Source organism: Scylla paramamosain, chromosome 10, assembly GCF_035594125.1.
Source record: "Scylla paramamosain isolate STU-SP2022 chromosome 10, ASM3559412v1, whole genome shotgun sequence".
NCBI classification, from domain to species: Eukaryota; Metazoa; Arthropoda; class Malacostraca; order Decapoda; family Portunidae; genus Scylla; species Scylla paramamosain.
The window spans coordinates 15,162,793-15,185,009 of NC_087160.1; the positions used below are offsets into that span (position 1 = coordinate 15,162,793).

Genomic DNA, 22,217 nt, shown 5'->3' on the forward strand with positions numbered 1-22,217 from the left:
TTTAACACAGCTTGTTCTTGTGCTATACATGATAGAGAGGTGGCCCAAAAAGGTACTTAAGCCTTCCATCACCAGAATCTCATGCACTTTATACTTCTGCTCGGAACCATGCCAAGTCTGTTCTCCAACTAGCCAAAAACTCCTTCATTAACAGAAAGTGTCAAAACCTTTCAAGATCTAACTCCGCTCGTGACTTCTGGGATCTAGCCAAAAATATCTCCAGTAGCTTTGCTTCTTCTTCTTTCCCTCCTTTATTTCAACCAGATGGCACCACTGCTATCACATCTATTTCTAAAGCTGAACTCTTTGCTCAAACCTTTGCTAAAAACTCTACCTTGGACGATTCTGGGCTTGTTCCTCCCTCTCCTCCACCCTCTGATTACTTCATGCCACCTATTACAATTCTTCGCAATGATGTTTTCCATGCCCTTGCTGGCCTAAATTCTCGGAAGGCTTATGGACCTGGTGGGGTCCCTCCTATTGTTCTCCGAAATTGTGCCTCTGTGCTTGCACCTTGCCTAGTCAAACTCTTTCAGCTCTGTCTGTCAACATCTACCTTTCCTTCTTGTTGGAAGTTTGCCTACATTCAACCTGTTCCTAAAAAGGGTGACCGTTCTAATCCCTCAAACTACCGTCCTATTGCTTTAATTTCCTGTCTATCTGAATTTTTTGAATCTATCCTCAACAGGAAGATTCTTAAACATTTATCACTTCACAACCTTCTATCTGATCGCCAGTATGAGTTCCGTCAAGGCCGCTCTATTGGTGATCTTCTGGTTTTCCTTACTGAGTCTTGGTCATCCTCTTTTAGAGATTTTGGTGAAACTTTTGCTGTTGCCTTGGACATATCAAAAGCTTTTGATAGAGTCTGGCACAAAGCTTTGATTTCCAAACTACTCTCCTACGGCTTCTATCCTTCTCTCTGTAACTTCATCTCGTTTCCTTTCTGACTGTTCTATTGCTGCTGTGGTAGACGGTCACTGTTCTTCTCCTAAATTTATTAACAGTGGTGTTCCTCAGGGTTCTGTCCTGTCACCCACTTTCTTCTTATTATTCATTAATGATCTTCTAAACCAAACTTCTTGTCCTATCCACTCCTATACTGATGATACCACCCTGCACTTTTCCACGTCTTTTCATAGACGTCCAACCCTTCAGGAAGTAAACATTTCACGCAGGGAAGCCACAGAACGCTTGACTTCTGATCTTTCTAAAATTTCTGATCGGGGCAGAGCAGACTTGGTATTGTTCAATGCCTCAAAAACCCAATTCCTCTATCTATCAACTTGACACAACCTTTCAGACAACTATCCCCTCTTCTTCAATGACACTCAACTGTCCCCCTCTTGTACACTGAACATCCTCGGTCTGTCCTTTATTTATAATCTGAACTGGAAACTTCACATCTCATCTCTAGCTAAAACAGCTTCTATGAAGTTAGGTGTTCTGAGACGTCTCCGCCAGTTTTTCTCACCCCCCCAGCTGCTAACTCTGTACAAGGGCCTTATCCGTCCATGTATGGAGTATGCTTCACATGTCTGGAGGGTGTGGGTTCCTCTCATACTGCTCTTCTAGACAGGGTGGAATCAAAAGCTTTTCGTCTCTTCAACTCCTCTCCTCTAACTGACTGTCTTCAGCCTCTCTCTCACCGCCGCAATGTTGCATATCTAGCTCTCTTCTACCGCTATTTTCATGCTAACTGCTCTTCTGATCTTGCTAACTGCATGCCTCCCCTCACTCCCGCGGCCTTGCTGCACAAGACTTTCTTCTTTCTCTCACCCCTATTCTGTCCACCTCTCTAACGCAAGAGTTAACCAGTATTCTCAGTCATTCATCCCTTTCTCTGGTAAACTCTGGAACTCCCTGCCTGCTTCTGTATTTCCACCTTCCTATGACTTGAATTCCTTCAAGAGGGAGGTTTCAAGACACTTATTCATCAATTTTTGACTACTGCTTTGACAATTTTATGGGACTGGCATTTCAGTGGGCATTTTTTTTTTACTGGATTTTTATTGCCCTTGGCCAGTGTCCTTCCTACATAAAAAAAAAAAAAAAAAGCATTTGGGATGAATACATGAAATAGTGAAATATACATATATATAATAAGAGTAATTGTTGAAACTGATACCGATGCCTTCCACCACGAAAAATACACCCTTGCATTTGGATATAACAATAAGGCAGTAGGATGGGAGCAATTAACAGATGATACATGACATTAGAGAGAGAGTACAGAACAAAAACCTTTAATAATAACATACAGACATGATAAGATAATAAAATACATGTACAACACATAGGTAAAGAGAAATATACACTTATATACATGACATTGAAATTGGATGATTAAACTTTGGAATGGGAACGAAGTTTCAGTCTGTAAGAAGGTGTGTGTGTGTGGTTAAGATTGAGTCGCTTGAAGGATCTGTTAAACCAGAACTTGATGATACCAGATGTGCACACTCATCATCGAATCCCTTGCTCACACGCTTCAAATGATTGACATAGATGATCTCTTCAAAGGTTTTGAGATCTAGAATTTTTACTTTGTGGTCATGGAAAGATTCGATCACATGGTGTGGCCCAAAGAACAATGGATCTAATTTAGAGTTATGATCGTGAACTCTAGTGAAGACTATATTGCCGACTTCATTGGAAGAATCCGTCGCTCTATGATGTTGTTTCCACAGTATCTCAGCTTGCGATGCAGTGAGGCGATCATGAATGAACTTATGAGCAAACTGAAAATCTTGGAGATGACATTTGACATAGTCATCCATGTTGTAGACAGGACGTGGCGCGCTGTGGAGAAATTCATATGGAAGACGCTTGTCAGTACCAAATAGCACGAAATGTGGAGACTTGTTGATGGTGGAGTGTATTGCTGAGTTGATAGAGCAGGCCATCTGAGAAAGCCATTTGTCCCCCGAGTGCTTTGCTTTTGTTATGTAATGCAGATTATCAAGGATACGTTTATTAGAATGCTCTACTTTGCCGTTAGAACTGGATGAGTGAGGAACAATGTTACATTTCTTGATATGAAATTCTTTACAAGTCTCCCGTAAGACAAGGTTATTGAATTCAGTCCCATTGTCATATAAGATGACACGAGGAGAGTTATAAGGACAAAATATTTTGTCGATGATTGCGCAACCACGAGAAGCAGCAATTTTGTCCTTGGGAGCAACAAGAATGGTGAAACGAGTGAAACTATCCACACAAATTAAAAGATACTGATAACTGTTCTCTGTAAGTGGAAGTTTGAGCAGATCAACAGAGACTGAATCCCAAGGAGCGGAAGCGATGGGGTATGGAAGTGATGGATTCTCATTTGTGAATGAGATACAATGTGAAGCACACCGAGGAAAGACCGCACAGTGTTGAAAGATATCTTTCCTCATAGTCGGCCAGAAATATGATCGTTTTACCTGCACGAGGCATCTGTCCTGACCTGGATGTCCTGCGTGGGGTGAGTCGTGAATGTGATGAAGTATGATACTCGCTAGTGACTGAGGTACAATGAGCTGAGATAAACGCTCACTAGAATTGTCAGAAGAGACATCACTCAACTTACGAGTATATAAGAGATAGTCTTGCATGAAAAACATATCAGCACTCACTTGCAACTTAGGAAGATTTATTTCATCACCAGATTCAAGGTAGTAAGCAACACTAAAACAGAAAACGTCTGAACATTGATGTTTCCTTATTTCATCCATGGTTGGTATAGCAGGATTTTCTGTCTTGACAGAGATAGTAGCAATATTGTGTGATAGTGCATCTGCCATTGAGTTTGCCTTACCAGGAATATATGAAATTGTAGGATTAAATTCTTGAATCACGAGATGCCAACGAGCAAATTGACCTGTGAAGTTGTTGCCACTGAAGGTCTCTGACAGCATAATGATCAGTAACAATAATAATGAAAGACAGAAGGGATTGATATAAACACTGATAAGCAGACAGACAGACAGACAGATGGCAGGAGACAGATAGGCAGACAGACAGACAGACACAGACAGACAAACAGATAGATAAATAGACAGATAGGCACCACTTAATAACAGAAGAAGGAAGAGTGAAAAGACAAGAATAATCTGGATCGGATTTGATACTTAAATGTTGGCCAAGAACTGAAAGCAGATGACTAGAGGAACACAGCTGGGCAGACATGAGGAGATGACCTTGGATGAGTCCGGCAGTGAAAGTGATGAAGCCTTGGTGTGTAGAACGTCCTAGGAAGGTCATCCAATGATGAGGGATGTCTGTGAGCACTGGTGGAGGGGGAGGTGGCTGGATGTGGCTTGGGGAAGAAGCTAAGTCTGTGAGAACATGGGTGGCGGGCTGGCGGCGATGAGGTGCACATGGGAGGAGTAGGGTGTGGCCACAGGGAAGAGTCACATGGGAGCACGTTGGAGTGGCCAGGAGAGAGAGAGAGAGAGAGAGAGAGAGAGAGAGAGAGCACGTGGCGTATCAGCATTCACGCTTGCTTCGATAGGGCATGATATTCTCGTCTCGGTGCATACTTATGAGTTTGTGCGTCTTCAGTCACACCACCGCTTTGCCATCACTTATTCTAACTTGTAATCCACCCCTGTTTCTGGTTGTGCACCACCAGTGTTTCAGAGGTGATTGTCACCTCTGTTCTTCTGGAGTTGATGGTTGATGATGCTTATTACTTGCCAGTCAATGAGGATGGTTGGAGTGTTGGTAGCATGGGGGACTGGAGGGAGGCAGTGATTCTGGTAACTTGGAGGTCGTGGGTAGTTGGTTGATATAGTGATGTGTGCGAATAAATGATGTGTGCAAATAAAAGACACGATGATGAGAGCTCGATTTAATAATATGTAGATAAAACACACTTGATTCAAGATGAAATTGTAACGTGACGATTGGTTGTACTCTTTCTCGGAAGTGATATGATTTATACTGAACAGTGTCTCTCACGGCTGACTGTGACTGAGTGGAACTGAGTGAGAGATCAAGACTGACTGCTTGTGACTGGGTGACTGACTGACTGTGTCTGAACTCCAGAATAAACTGAGAGCTCTCTACATGCAGGCTGTATTTATCAGAGCTAAGTGGATTGCAGATAATTATCCTAAAGGACTGGAAGAGGGTGTGAAATTCCCTTGAAAGGTAGAGAAGGGGAATGAACACAGGTGTTATCCCTAAGGACTGGAAGTGGGTGTGAAATTCCCTTGAGGTAGAGGAGGAGGAGAAATGACCAGGAAGAGGATGAACATATGTAAGCAGGTGTTATCCCTAAGGACTGGAAATGGGTGTGAAATTCCCTTGGGAGGTGGAGAAAGGACTGCCTGGCCATGGTACACGTGGGATGAATATATGAAATAGTGAAATATACATATGTATAATAATAGTAATTGCTGAGACTGATACACTGAGAATACTGGTTAACTCATGCATTAGAAAGGTGGACAGAATAGGGGTGAGTGAAAGAAAGTCTTGTGCAGTAAAGCCACAGGAGGAGGGAAGGTATGCAGTTAGCAAGATCAGAAGAGCAGTTGGCATGAAAATAGCAGTAGAAGATAACAAGTTGCAATATATTGGTGATGAGAAAGAGGGTGAAGATAGTCAATTAGAGGAGAGGAGTTAATAAGATAAAAAGCTTTTGATTCCACCATATCTAAAAGAGTGGTGTGAGTGGAACCCCCTTTATATGTGAAGCATACTCCATACGGCCCCTGTACAGAGTTAGCAGCTGTGAGGGGTTAAGAAAAACTGGTTAAGACAATTCAGAAAACCTAACTTCATAGAAGCTGTTTTAGCTACAGATGAGAAGTTTCCTGTTTAGACTATAAGTAAAGGAAAGACCAAGGATGTTCAGTGTAGAAGGGGACAGTTGAGTGTCATTGAAGAAGAGGGAATAGTTGTCTAGAAAGTTGTATCAAGTTGATGGATGGAGGAATTGAGTTTTTGAGGCACTGAACAATACTGAGTTTGCTCTGCTCCAATCAGAAATTTTAGAGAGGTCAGAAGTTGGATGTTCTGTGGCTTCCCTATGTGAAGTTTACTTTCTGAAGGCTTGGATGTCTGCAAAAAGATGTGGAAAAGTGCAGTGTGGTATCACTAGTGTAGGAGTGGATGGGCCAGGAAGTTTGGTTTAGAAGATCATTGATGAATAATAGGAAGAGAGTGGATGACAAGACAAAACCTTGAGGAACACCACTGTTGATATATTTAGGAGGAAAACAGTGACAGTCTACCATTGCAGCAATAGAATGGTTAGAAAGGAAACTTAAGATGAAGTTATAGAGAGAAGGATAGAAGCCGTAGGAGGGTAGTTTGGAAATCAAAGCTTTGTGCCAGACTCAATCAAAAGCTTTTGGTATGTCTAAGGCAACAACAAAACTTTCTCCAAAATTTCTAAAAGAGAACGACCAAGACTAAGTAAGGAAAGACAGATTATCAGCAGAGCAGCCTTGATGGAGCCCATACTGTTGATCACATAGAAGGTTGTGAAGTGATAAATATTTAAGAATCTTCCTGTTGAAGATTAATTCAATAACTTTAGATAGGCAGGAAATTAAAACAATAGGATGGTAGTTTCAGGGATTAGAACAGTCACCCATTTCAAGAACAGGATGAATGTAGGCAAACCTCCAGCAAGAAGGAAAGTTAGATGTTGATAGGCAGAGCTGAAAGAGTTTGACTAGACAAGGTGCAAGCACAGAGGCACAGTTTCGGAGAACAAAAGGAGGGATCCCATCAAGTCCATAAGCCTTCCAAGGGTTTAGACCAGTGAGGGCATGGAAAACATCACTGTGAAAGATCTTTCTGGGTAGCTTGAAGTAGTCAGAGGGTGGAGGAAAGGGAGGAACAAGGCCTGAATTATCCAAGATAGAGTTTTCAGCAAAGGTTTGAGTGAAGAGTTTACAAATCGATGATATAGCAGTGGTGCTATCAGGTTGAAATAAAGGAGAGAAAGATGAAGAAGCAGAGTTATTAGAGATATTTTTGGCTAGGTGCCAGAAGTCACAAGAGAAGTTAGATCTTGAAAGATTTGACATTTTCTATTATGAAGGAGTTTTTGCGCTAGTTGGAGAACAGACTTGGCATGATTCTGCGCAGAAATATATAGTGCATGAGATTCAGGTATACTGGTAGATTTTCAAAATGTTTATTAGTTCTTTTGTTTTAGTTTCTTTCAGTTTCATCTTTTAAGCTTGTATCGTTTTCTTTGTTTGTATTCATCTTAGGAAGTACCTGTATGTCACTTACATTTTTGCTTCATAAAATTGATAAGATCACTAAAAAGACTTTTAAATAGTTGTGACTCTCCTATTAGTACACAGAAAATAAAACAACTTGATATAATACAATAGATACAATTTTAATGTAGCTGTGTGATATTCTTAACAAAATTGTATTGAAGAAAAACACAATCTGTTTTTAATAATGTAATTTAATTGTAATAATGTAATTCAACTAAATAGTTGTAAAGGACATAAATTACTGAATATTTTTATACCAAACATTACTTTTTATTTCAATCTATTGAAGAGATATTACATTTTGAAACTCGCAAAACTTTGACAGCGTTTTTCTCTGTTCTAATTTTCAGCACTTATGTCACTCTGGCTCTAGGTGCCTCAAATTATCTGGCACATGAACTTTGGTTTTACAAGTTTATTAGTCACTGTAAAATCAACAGTCAGATAATTCTTTTGTGTGAAAAGAAAACTAGTGATCTTTCTTGAATTGTATAAATTACCATAAATTTATGATGCACATACCCATATATTCAACAAGGATATCAAACTCACTCTAGAAAAAAAAATCAGGATATTTGAGTTAAAAATGTACACCACTATATACAATTAGACAAAAGTCATGTGAGTGTTTTGTCTGAATAAGAAATGTAACTTGTGAAATATAAAAAAAAAATGAACACAGTTGCATGCTACCAGTTGGCAAACATTCCTTAAGTTACTACTGTTCAAATATGGGTTCAAAGCTTGATATCTACTACTGATGAGATAATGATTGAAACAAACCAAGAGGTTATTTGTTTCTTGTAGCAATAAAGGAGTTTACTTGTATTTCTCCAGTTTGTATCCTATTATTTAAACATCCTATAGTCCTTCCAGACTAACTTGGTACTTAGGGAGTTGGCTGCACCTGTCCTGCACTGCTGTCATGTTCACACTTGATAGGTACATGGCAATCTCTCTCTCTCTCTCTCTCTCTCTCTCTCTCTCTCTCTCTCATACTGTCATCTTTTGACTTAATTTGTTTAAAATTATATTTTATATATGACTGCATGGGTTATTGAATGATTTTCAATTTGAAGATGGAAGAACAACTCTGTATGCCTTCCTGTATACTTGGCAACACATACAAGTCATGTGATGTTGCCGCCCCAGTATTCTTGACACATGACTTCCCCTGGCTGCACCCAGCTGGCCTGCCGTGGGCCCAGATCATATAATTCATTCCTGGTCACCCCTTTGCCATGGAAAGTACTCCAGCTTCCCACTCTCATGCTCTACACAGCCAGGGAAAGGAAGTCATTTACAATGTAAATAGATATTTTATGGAAGAAAAGGCCAACAGAGTACCTTTACTGCCATCCTCACAAGCAATCACTTGGACAAGTGGGATCATGATGGGGTGAGGAGCGAGGGATGAGGTGGCAGCAGTTATAGCTAATGCTCCAAATATCAAGTTAGTCTGGAAGAACTATAATTCTGTGTATTATATGGGAATGTCATACAATTCTGTAAATATATTGAACCTCATGTGTGTTTCAGACACTGCTTTAAAAAATATGAGAGGTTCAATAAGACATTGAATATTGGAGAACACATTAATGAGGATACAAACTATTATGACACATGAGCTGTGGCAAGTATTGAAACCCCTATGGCAGTGCTACCAACCATACCTATGATATATGGTACACAGTACCATAAGGTTAGCTCTTTACCATATGTTTTAACCAAAATTGATGACACAACTTTTGTCTTTGACTATACCAGTGGTTCTCAACCTGGGGGCCATGCTAAGAATTTAGGGGGGCCATAGCAGGCTGTAACAAATTATACATTTCTAAATAATGTTAGGAATCTGAATAAAAAAACTTGCATCACTCTGCCCTGGCAGAAGAAAATTTTCTTCTTTTAACTGATTACTTTGGCAAAAAAAAATTTCAAGTTACATAATACTGTTATGAATGTGTGTGTACATGTGTATGTATGTGTGAAATTGTACTTGTTTGTGCAATGTGGGGTGTGAGAGAAAATGTAGGGTGGGATTTAGGAGAAAAATGAAAGGGAGCCATGCGAATGTTGAGAATTCATGAAAGGGGAGTAATGGAGACAAAAAGGTTGAGAACCACTGGACTATACATAGTATCTGACTGGTAAAATGTACAATCATTACTAGAATAAATTTAAATGTATATAAACAAGCAACTCCAATGAGTAATCAAATATCACCTTATTTCACAAGAACTATTCTGTTAAAAGCTTACCCTTAAAAATAAACATACAAAAATAATGCCCATCCATATATGCTATTAAAATATATGCACAGTAATAACAAGCTGTGTACATTGAACAACTATAGCTTTATATTACTTAATTTATAAATTAATCCTGTGCTTTGGCATGAATAAGATATTTTACTGGGTAGATTTCAAGAGAAATTTTATGAAATGTACACAAAGAACAAGAAGTAAAGTAGAAAATTCTTGAAAGGCATTAAAAAATAAATGACTAGTTTAAAGAAAATCTTACAAGTATGTGGTTATATAAACAAGTAGTCTCTACTGGAGTTCCTACTCAAACACTGGTACCACTTCCTGCTCCCAGCATACTATGCAACCCTCATGCCATGGATTCAGGAAACAATGACCCACATGAAGCTAATACAAATGGCAACTTTTAAGACACCTGAAAAGAATACAAGAAAAATTAGAAAGGCTTATGTTTAGGTATATCATTCATGTATTAATATCAAATAATGGTAAGCAGAGTGCCCTAGTGGCCATAACACTTTCCCTTCTCCTCTATCTTTTTCTTGCCTTTATACCTGCACAGGATAATCTTTCATCCAACAATAAAACATGTAATTTCAAAATTAATTTATTCTTTTCTTCTAAGGAAACCCTTAGCTTTACTTCAAACTTAACCAAATGGTGGTATTATAACAAAAGCTGTCTATACAGTTGTGTAAAAAAAACAAACAAATGGGCAGCTTAATAGTGAATCATAACAGTCATCCCTGCACAAATACTTAACTCTACAAGTAAAGTGCAACAACAGAAAAACAGCATTTAAGGACCACTGTATGGATCATGGATTGTTGATATTTATTGCTTACTAGTCACAGTTATGGATTCTTCACACTGCCAACAGTGAAGCAGTCTTTGCATATATGAGCATGGATATGTTCAGGGTCACAAAGACTACACCATGATTCACCATTCTTGCATAAGGCATATATATAATATTTCACTATTTTACAATCAACTAGGAATGAGTAAAATCTATCTATCATCACGCCAACACAAATTACGATCAACACACCTTTATTCTTAACTCTAAGGGCAACCAAGAGTTAGCAAGTTTGCCAGGCGGTTTATTTTGTCCTTCATGCTACGGATATATACCATAGTTTCCCATAATGCATTGATTAAGATCTCATCTTGTCTCTCATCTAGCTGCACATCAAGGGAGAGCTGTGGAGACAGTCGCTGATACACTATACCACAGGTTGCACACCAGGCACGTGCTCTGTCCACTGTGCGATTGTCAGCCATTGTTGCCTGGAAAAAAATAAAATAAATAAATAAATAAATAAAAAAATTGAAAATACCGTAATTCCTGCCATATAATTTGAAAGGGGATATTTAGAAAAAATAAAATAAAACCCACTTTTCCCTGAGTTTCATAGCCCAACCCTCAATTAGGCTTTGGTCCAAGCTGCAGCTCAAACCAATACAGAAGACCAGAAAATATCATACCAGTTTATCAATGATCATAATTGTCGCTGAACAATTATAACTATGATACTACTTTATATTACTTTCTACCTTTCTCTATGTTCAAGATGTTTCACTATTGACTGAAGAATTACAGTGCTCCTACCCCAAGTAGTTATTGACTTGAAATGGTAAACAAAACATTTCCTACACATGTTATGGTCTCTGATCTTGATCTTGATGCTAAAAGTTGCGCGAGCAGCTGTGTTTCATGGTAAGTGCACAAAATGTAACCAGCTAAAGCCATTTTCTTCATACAAATTATGGCTATGACTTCAGTATAAAGCTGTTTATTACCTTAATAAATTTACCACAAATTTTATTCACATAGGGTAAGTCCATTGACTGATGTGCTTCACAGTTACAGAAATTGGCTTTTGTGTTTTAGCATTATTGTGCTTCGTAATCATTATCTAGAAATTTTTAGCACTATTTCGATTTGTAATCATTGTCTAATAGTATATAAATATAAATACTTCATACTGGGGTCAAACAGTGGTGTTCAGGTGTTATTCTAGTACCAATAACCATAACCCATGGGCCTACCCAAACCTAATCATCAGGATATAAAATGCATGGTGATTTTTTGGAGCATTTTTTTTTTTTTTTTGGAAAAAAGTGCATCTTATATGGGAGTAAATATGGTAAATAATAATAATAATAATAATAATAATAATAATAATAATAATAATAATAATAATAATAATAATAATAATAAAAATAATTCATAAATAAATAAATGCAAAGCTGGTAAATGGAGTACTGGAAAACTGGAGAGTGGAGATAAAGATTTAACTGAATCAGGAAGAGGCTATACAAAGCAAATGACATGAATTTACACTGTATAAAATTCAACGGACATCTTTTTGAGACATCAACGTTTATATAAGAAATACACCTTTTGTCTAATCAGCACATACATATATATTACCCAAACAAAGCACTGCATACATAAACATTATTTGTATTCTTAGCACCATTAGCCTCCAGTGGAAGGGAATAGTCTCATGGACCATCATACTACACCCCAAGGAGCTTAGACTTAATGCAGATGGCTACATAAATCTATAGCAAGGCAAGAAAGCATACACTGGTTTACCCCTGCCCTTCATAATGAGCTACTTAAGTTAAATCTCTTAATCTACCCAGAACAAGAAATACTAAGGTAATAATAATGATTCTTAAAATACAAGTAATTTTAATGTATGTAATGTTAGAACCTATGGTTCTTATTTTTGCAAAGATCACTATTTTTATAACACTCATTATCCATAAGAGTTTATATTCTAAAGTTGAGAAATGCAACATCTACTATAGACTATAAGCATAAATATAAAGATACAAACTAAATAAGACTAAATAAAAATACTGAATTAGAGGAATTTACCTGATCAATGAGCATCTTAGCAATATTAGAAAGTCCAAAGGCCATCTGTACTGTGCTCCACATACTCTCTGGCTTGAAGCAGTCAATAGCATCAACCTATAAAATAAATTCCATATCATATTTATTTTGATAAATGGTTCACCAAGGCAACAAAATTGCATAGTATTGAAATGGTAAAGTGAATGCTGCTGACGTGTAGCAATATACATGTTCTCAAAAGTGAATAAATACAAAACTATCCTCAATTAAACTTCCTAAGATGATTTTGCCACATGAAAAGAACAACAGAAAATGAGATGACCAAGACAGTGTATCTAGTATGAGTATGGTACATTTGGCAAGTGCAAGAAGACAACTAGTGAAATGTCAGAACAGAAAGTGTGTGTGACAGAAAGGGGAAGAGAAAGAGAGAAAAGTATGAAAGAGGAAATACAGTGACAGGAATAAATGAATATCTTCCTGTTATGCCTATCCCTTTCGTGAATTCTTACTGATAGCCGTCACATATAAGAGAGATTGTGTTAACTGAGAGATTACTATATACATTGTAGGTAAAAAATAAACTGATTAATAACCATACTGTATGACAATGAATACCAAATTCTACACTTCTTCCAGGCAGCAATCTTGTGATGATCCTCCTTTATATACCATAAATAGCTCTTTCTCTAATACTCACTCGCGTCACTGGTGGGCGGCCTGTTCCAAGTGAAATAACTGTGGCTGGCTGTGCTGCCTCACCCTCTCTGCCAAGGGCCAGCAAGGTGGTATTATATTCAAAAATTTCAGTTAGTACATCCAGTGTTGGGTTGTTGGAAATCAGTCCTCCATCAATAAACCGTCCAAAGGCTCTGTTGGGATTCAAGACAAGAGATGAAGGATACAAGAATATCATTGACCACCAATACAATACGAAGAAGCACTTTGTCAATCTAAATATCTACTTTTATTACTTACATGGAGAATGCCATCTTCACACAAAATTGTGAAAATGTTTTGAAATATTCTTTAAGAGGTTCATGAATATTGAAGCAAGAAAATTATAATTCAGTTAAAATTTACATGTAATAAGATGAAAATTTCTTATTGAAGCAAGAAAATTATAATTCAGTTAAAATTTACATGCAATAAGATGAAAATTTCTTATAAAACATACTACACTGTAACACATTTCTCTTATTTTACCAATGATGCTGTTAGGAATGAAATCAACATCTAATTTTGGTCCTGTAGTACCAAAAACATTATTCAAAACCATCAACCATTACCTTTTAAAGCAGGTATCCATAAAGTAATAATAGTACCTCCTTGAATCTCTCTCTCTCTCTCTCTCTCTCTCTCTCTCTCTCTCTCTCTCTCTCACACATTCTCTTCCTCCATCAGTCACTAAACTTTCACTGGCAGCACCTACCTGAAGTAGGATGGGGCTGCTCCTGAGGCTCTGGCAGCTCTCCACACCAACTGCTCCTGTGGGGCCTTGGTAGAAGCAAAAGAGCCTCCTGACTGGTTTCCAAGCATCTCTTCTCCACTTAAATAATTTCGGAAGAGGTGCAAGTCTGCTGGTGATCTGTCAGCCAGCACACCAGTCACAACTACTCTGATGATAAAATTATATATATATATATATATATATATATATATATATATATATATATATATATATATATATATATATATATATATATATATATATATATATATATATATATATATATATATATATATATATATATATATATATATATATATATATATTTTGGTGTGCATTGTACAAATTCATGGCTTTCTAATCTGTGGATAACCATTTTCAAACATCAGTAATCTGCATTTACTGAGCCCCTAATATATAACAAAAACAAATCTATAGCATCCTCTTCTACCACAAAGAACAACTAACCTGACTTGTTTGATGTCTGACATAACAGTTTCTTCTCCAAACTCCTTCTTCAAGATCTCTTCCAAGGGCTTTTCATCATATGGTCGTCGCCCTAAAAATACTAAATCCTTTAGCCTGAAGTACAAACCTTGCATATAGCGAACATCCTTACCTGTTGAAGGGAAACAAAGTTAGATTAGTGAAAACCTCAACACAAAATTTACTGAGAAAAGCCAATGATCCAGCTTTGTTTACCCATTGCTAATGCTAGGGCAAGGATGCCCCCTGTGCTAGTGCCAGCAATCCAGTCAAAGAGGTGCAAGATAGGCCTCCCTGCTGCCTCTTGCAGAGCACTGAGGAGCTGAATGAGGATAAGGCCCTTAATACCACCTCCATCTAGACACAAGACTCGACCTTTCTTCTTTGTGGCACCCACCCTTTCAAGCCTGAAAAGTATATGAGTGCTTTCAGTTTTATGGTATTAGGGAATTACATGGCTTGTTGTCACCACTTTTACAGTACAGATAGTTGTATAAGCTTTGTAGATACCATGGAAATAGGATGGTTTGAGCCAAGAGTTATACCTCCTTAATTTTTGCATCAAATTGTGTGCAGATAACTGAGTGTTTGCCTGATGCCAGTTTGTATACAAGCCATTACATCCAAACTCACCCTAAAGGGGACTGCACATTTGAGATAGCTTGCTCCAGTAGGCAAGAATCTAAGAAATCATCATAAGTCATCCTAGCACGTGAAACAGTGGAACACTCTGTTGGTACTCCATCAAAGGAGCCAGTTGGAGAACAGCCATCTGTGCAGTTGGCAAGTCTCATCTGGCAGCGAGGGGCACCCACTGCATGCATCAGGTACAACATTAGGTGCTTCTCCTTATAATTGCTAGTTGTAATAATGTGTCGTGCTGTTGATCCCTGAAAAACACAGAAATCTGAGAGAAAGATTACAACACTAATCTAAAAACTAATCAGATGTTGCAGCTAGATAGTAATTTGAGCAAAACACAAAATAATGTTTTTTTCTTCTTCATGGTAGTAAGTACACTGTTAGAGTATTCTGCAATGATTGCTATACATAAAATCTCCACAGAGTGACAAGTTGAAAGCTAAGATACAGAGGACAAACACTGAATATAGTAAATACCAGTGCAGGGCAGCAAAAAAAACAAAACACTAGCTTCCATAATAAAAAAAAGAAAAAAAAAAAAATGGACTGGACAACTGAACCAGTGACAACATGTCACAACTGAACCAGTGGACAACTGAGCCAGTGAACAACTGAGCTAGGGAACAACTGAACCAGTAGACATCGGAAACAGTGGACAACTGAACCAGTAGATAACTGGACCAGCGGGCAACTTAACCTGTGACAAATGCACCAGTGACAAGTGAACCAGTAATATTATAAATATATTAACATTGAAGCAGGTATTTGTTAAATGTGAGGGTTATGTTCTGTGAAAAGTTCCCATAATGAGAATTCACATATATCAAACTTATCATCCCATTAATTCTTGGGGGTTATGTTCTACAACCCATTTTTGAACCCTCTAAATATTTATTCTGGTACCATTTCACAAAAAAATAAAGCACTAAAGCAACAGTAAAACAGTAAAGATAAATTGTCATCCATAGACAGCTCTTCAGCATAAGAGTCAGTGAGCTTGATGATGTCATCAGGCTCCATGTCTGTGAAATCTGCTCTACATACATGACATCCAATGTCTACACATTATTGCACGGTTCCTGCAAATGACAGAAATTCACTTAATGGGTGCACAGCATCATTCCAAATTGCTTTTCAAGAAGCAATGACAGCAATATTATCCAATGTTGCTGAGTGCAGCACAAATATTAAAGAATTTCCACCATCTGGTTACTGTAAGCTTGGTTCCAGGGGCTTCAAAATCATCAGTTCCTTTTAAAAGTTGACTGAAGGTCCAATGGATCTCACCAACCAGTTGCACCACCACTGTTACTAGCATAATAGAGAATTTCTTTCACATACTGAGAATACTTGTCACGTAAGATAGGATTAACATATTTTGAACTTGCATATATCGAATATGTGGTGTATTATTATTATCATCATTACTAATCAATGGACAACTGAACCAGTATTATCATTATTATTATTATTATTATTATTATTATTATTATTATTATTATTATTATTATTATTACTATTATTATTATTATTATTATCATGAATCAGCATGTAGTATTGAACTAGTGGTGCTCCCAGACCAGTGAAGAACTGAACCAGTGACGAAGAGGGTATTTGGACAAATGAACTATGTTAACTGTTTGCCATCAATATCATGGTCATCAGTCTGTATCCAACTTTCACAGTAGTCATTGTCATTGTCACTCTTTTTGTGTGCTGGACATGAATACATTGAGAGGAGCAGAGAACATTATATGACTCCAGGAACCTCCAACTGGCAATATAATTATTGCAAACATAAATGTAGCAGTAGTATGCAGACAGAAGGGGAACAGGGGGACCAAGAAGCCCAGCATTCATACTAATTCTAACAATCCACTAACAGCACAAGTATAGCAGATGATGAGTACACTACACTTGTTTAGTAAAAGTTCATCAGACTGTGTAAGAAACTCTGCAGCAAGTGCTGTAGCTTCTGCTACTGATGATGTTATGCAACAGCTGCAATGAAAATTGTCATTGGAATGATTAGTAAGAAAAAAAAACATCAGCACAGCAAGTGGTCATGAAATCCCCTGCTCCAGAAACTTTGGTATTTGTACAGAGTATCAAGGAATAATGTTGTCTGAAAAAAAATTTGTCTGAAAAAAATAATGGTGCATAATATGTGCGAATGTAAAATGTCATCTCAATCATAATAATTTCAAAGAAAATTGCCAAGAAATATATTAATACTGCATAAAATTTAAAGCTGAAGAAAAATTACATCACTGCAAAATGCTTCATGATTGATGGTGATGACAGTGTTTACCTTGGGCCCTGATACTTGGGCACGAAAAACAAATTGTGCATGCCTGGGAGGAAAAAAATTAGGATTATTGTTTGAAGAGAACAAAACAAATATTAAACCAATTAAAAAGAGAGAGAGAGAGAGAGAGAGAGAGAGAGAGAGAGAGAGAGAGAGAGAGAGAGAGAGAGAGAGAGAGAGAGAGAGAGAGAGAGAGAGAGAGAGAGAGAGAGAGAGAGAGAGAGAGAGAGAGAGAGAGAGAGAGAGAGGAGGAGAAAAATAACAAGAAACATCAGGGAAGCGCTGTTGGATGAAGCCATCTTCCCAACAGCAACTTCAACCTGAAGAGGAATATTGCTGATTGTTCACCCTCTTCAAACACTTCATTTCCTCTCTCTGATGAAAATGACAATGATTGTACATCAGATTTCATTCCTTCTAGAATTAATGAAGATAACAATGATGATATACAGGCTAGCACTACACTTAATCCAAAGAAGGATTATGAAGGATACAGTTAGTTATACTGGTATAAATAAAGATAATTTTTACATATCTGATCTTGTTGAATAAACTCCATACTGAGGCTGTGCCGTACAACTTTAACCATTAAAGATTGTATGCTGATGGTGTTTATGACCATTTGTAAAGGTATTGCAGACTACATCACTGAAATAGAAAAGCTTTCCTCAGCTATGTCTCAGAGTATGAATTGGTCTGATTATTAGGGATTCTATTATATATATATATATATATATATATATATATATATATATATATATATATATATATATATATATATATATATATATATATATATATATATATATATATATATATATATATATATATATATATATATATATATATATATATATATATATATATATATATATATATATATATATATATATATATATATATATATATATATATATATATATATATATATATATATATATATATATATATATATATATATATATATATATATATATATATATACAGTGGTACTTTGACTTATGAGTGCCCCAGATTATGAGATTTTGAGATACAAGCTGTTGCTTGGAAGATTTTTTGCTTCGAGTTGTGAGCCAAAATCTGAGACACAAGCTTCAGATACACCACTGCTAGTTGGCACAGCGAGTACCATAACATCCGTCCAGCATTCCTCATCTCACTCATTCACTTCCTGTGTTCTTACACAACATTTGTTATTTATAAATACATTTTTCTTACAGCAAACCCTCGATATAATGAACACATATTGGGGATGAGAGAGAGAGAGAGAGAGAGAGAGAGAGAGAGAGAGAGAGAGAGAGAGAGAGAGAGAGAGAGAGAGAGAGAGAGAGAGAGAGAGAGAGAGAGAGAGAGAGCATAGCATCAGCCATTGTCAAAGTCATTCACTGGCTGTCACACAGCTACAATTTACTTCTCAAATATGCAGTTGACTGTGTCAGCCAACTCTCCCACATTTTAAGACCTAGGATGTTCATAAAATAAAGCAAGCATTCGATAATCTTGAAATATGTTGTAATTTATGAACAGTTTCTTAAAATAAAACATGTGTTCAACAGCCTTAACCTCTTTGGTATGGCAAGTCAAAATGCGCGCCACACATCATATCTGGGATTTCCGCGTGAGAGAGAGAGAAATATGACGGCCACCTCGCATGTGTGTAGATAATGTCATCTGCTAAAATATACTATAATATTTTGGCAATAAGTGAAATAATAACAAATAAAAATACGTACCAGTACTATAATAATAGAACAAAAGCGAAAAACGACTGCTGCCAAACATTTTGCTTTGCCACACTCTTTCCCACCACCCATCCCAACACTTTTCTTGTGAATGCTTGTGAGGACGGAGAGAAAAGAGCAAGATACTAGATAATGGAGGGTGAAGGGGAGATAACAGAGATATAGGGAGGGACTGGTTGAGAAACATCATCAAAGCAGAGCAATTTTGTACAATGAAACACGAGACACACACACACACACACACACACACACATGCTTTCTCTCTCTCTCTCTCTCTCTCATTTCAAGATAACAGAGAAAAGGAAAAAAAAACAGAAACAGATGAGAGGAGAGGGGAAGAGAGGGGCGGGACGACATGATATATGACCAACGGTGCGAGCATGTACTGGCAACTTAATGGGCGAGAGGTTTCTACACTCATATTTTCCCTCACTTTATTTGTGTTATTTCATGGTAGAAACCAAGGATATTTGACTACCAGTGGTAGAAATTGTCTGGTAAGATCCACTATGAATGCGTGAAATTCTCTCATATTCTGACATTAGAATAAAATTGGGAGGAACGTAAAACACCATATCATATTTGGCCAACATTCTGAAAGACCTCATACTATATCCAAGAAGAAATGAAACACACACTGGCTCAAATGATCATGACGCAGTATGCACATCACTCGGATATGCTATAAGAGATGAAATGACGCGTGTACTGCGTCATCGTGCCAAAGGGGTTAAAGAGGTCCTTATAACTGAAGTTCAGTAAACAGAGGTTTATTATATCGACAGTTTACCAATTTAAAAACATGTAACAAAAAAAATTGGGTTGTGTTTTTTGGGGCTGAAATGGATTAATGGCATTTGAATTAATTTCAATGGGGAAAATTTATTTAACATACCAGCAAATTGAGTTATGGGCTCTGTCATGGAACGAATTAAACTCATAAGTCAAAGTACCACTGTATGAATGTATGTATGTATGTATGTATGTATGTATGTATATATATATATATATATATATATATATATATATATATATATATATATATATATATATATATATATATATATATATATATATATTTTTTTTCTTTTTATGTAGGAGGGACACTGACCAAGGGCAACAAAAATCCAATAAAAAAAATGCCCACTGAAATGCCAGTCCCATAAAAGGGTCGGAAGTGGTAGTCAAAAATTGAAGGATAAGTGTCTTGAAACCTCCGTCTTGAAGGAATTCAAATCATAGGAAGGTGGAAATACAGAAGCAGGCAGGGAGTTCCAGAGTTTACCAGAGAAAGGGATGAATGATTGAGAATACTGGTTAACTCTTGCGTTAGAGAAGTGGACAGAATAGGGGTAAGAAAAAGAAGAAAGTCTTGTGCAGCGAGGCTGTGGGAGGAGGGGAGGCATGCAGTTAGTAAGATCAGAAGAGCAGTTAGCATGAAAATAGTGGTAGAAGACAGCTAGAGATGCAACATTGCAGCGATGAGAGAGAGGCTGAAAGCAGTCAATTAGAGGAGAGGAGTTGATGAGATGAAAAGCTTTTGATTCCACCCTGTCTAGAAGAGCAGTATGAGTGGAACCCCCCAGACATGTGAAGCATACTCCATACATGGACGGATAAAGCCCTTGTACAGAGTTAGCAGCTAGACGGGTGAGAAAAACTGGCGGAGACGTCTCAGAACACCTAACTTCATAGAAGCTGTTTTAGCTAAAGATGAGATGTGAAGTTTCCAGTTCAGATTATAAGTAAAGGACAGACTGAGGATGCTCAGTGTACAAGAGGGGGACAGTTGGGTGTCACTGAAGAAGAGGGGATACATGTCTAGAAGGTTGTGTCGAGTTGATAGATGGAGGAATTAAGTTTTTGAGGCATTGAACAATACCAAGTTTGCTCTGCCAAAATCAGAAACTTTAGAAAGATCAGAAGTCAAGTGTTCTGTGGCTTCCCTGAGTGATATGTTTACTTACTGAAGGGTTGGACGTCTATGAAAAGACGTGGAAAAGTGCAGGGTGGTATCATCAGCATAGGAGTGGATAGGACAAGAAGTTTGGTTTAGAAGATCATTAATGAATAATAAGAAGAGAGTGGGTGACAGGACAGAACCCTGAGGAACACCACTGTTAACAGATTTAGGAGAAGAATGGTGACTGTCTACCACAGGAGCAATAAAATGGTCAGAAAGGAAACTTGAGATGAAGTTACAGAGAGAAGGATAGAAGCCGTAAGAGGGTAGTTTGGAAATCAAAGCTTTGTGCCAGACTCTATCAAAAGCTTTTGATATGTCCAAGGCAACAGCAAAAGTTTCACCAAAATCTCTAAAAGAGGATGACCAAGACTCAGTAAGGAAAGCCAGAATATCACCAGTAGAGCGGCCTTGACGGAAACCATACTGGCGATCAGATAGAAGGTTGTGAAGTGATATATGTTTAAGAATCTTCCTGTCAAGGATACATTCAAAAACTTTAGATAGGCAAGAAATTAAAGCAATAGGACAGTAGTTTGAGGGATTAGAATGGTCATCCTTTTTAGGAACAGGCTGAATGTAGGCAAACTTCTAGCAAGAAGGAAAGGTAGATGTTGACAGATAGAGCTGATAGAGTTTGACTAGGCAGGGTGCAAGCATGGAAGCACAGTTTCAGAGAACAATAGGAGGGAACCCATCAGGTCCATAAGCCTTCTGAGGGTTTAGGCCAGTGAGGGCATGGAAAACATCATTGCGAAGAATTTTAATAGATAGCATGAAGTAGTCAGAGGGTGGAGGAGAGGGAGGAACAAGCCCAGAATCATCCAAGGTAGAGCAAAGGTTTGAGCGAAGAGTTCAACTTTAGAAATGGATGTGATAGCAGTGGTGCCATCTGGTTGAAATAAAGGAGGGAAAAAAGAAGAAGCAAAGTTATTGGAGATATTTTTGGCTAGATGCCAGAAGTCACGAGGGGAGTTAGATCTTGAAAGGTTTTGACACTTTCTGTTAATGAAGGAGTTTTTGGCTAGTTGGAGAACAGACTTGGCATGGTTATGGGCAGAAATATAAAGTGCATGAGATTCTGGTGATGGAAGGCTTAAGTACCTTTTGTGGGCCACCTCTCTATCATGTATAGCACAAGAACAAGCTGTGTTAAACCAAAGTTTGGAAGGTTTAGGTCGAGAAAAAGAGTGAGGAATGTATGCCTCCATGCCAGACACTATCCCCTCTGTTAAGTGCTCAGCACACAAAG

The 22,217-nt window shown here is 37.5% G+C and overlaps 1 protein-coding gene across 1 annotated transcript in view; it reads right to left on the minus strand.

The window, feature by feature from the left end:
- Positions 1-9,155: 9,155 nt before the first annotated feature.
- LOC135104255 (85/88 kDa calcium-independent phospholipase A2-like) overlaps positions 9,156-22,217 on the minus strand; it is a 50,749-nt gene continuing 37,687 nt past the window's right edge. Inside the window, exons 5-12 of the mRNA XM_064011440.1 lie at positions 14,944-15,200; positions 14,527-14,717; positions 14,293-14,443; positions 13,807-13,992; positions 13,075-13,246; positions 12,396-12,491; positions 10,554-10,792; positions 9,156-9,917 (exon numbers count right to left, since the gene is read on the minus strand). Coding sequence (XP_063867510.1) covers positions 10,568-10,792; positions 12,396-12,491; positions 13,075-13,246; positions 13,807-13,992; positions 14,293-14,443; positions 14,527-14,717; positions 14,944-15,200 — 1,278 coding nt within the window. The 3' untranslated portion in view covers positions 9,156-9,917; positions 10,554-10,567. The remainder of the gene's footprint in view (positions 9,918-10,553; positions 10,793-12,395; positions 12,492-13,074; positions 13,247-13,806; positions 13,993-14,292; positions 14,444-14,526; positions 14,718-14,943; positions 15,201-22,217) is intronic.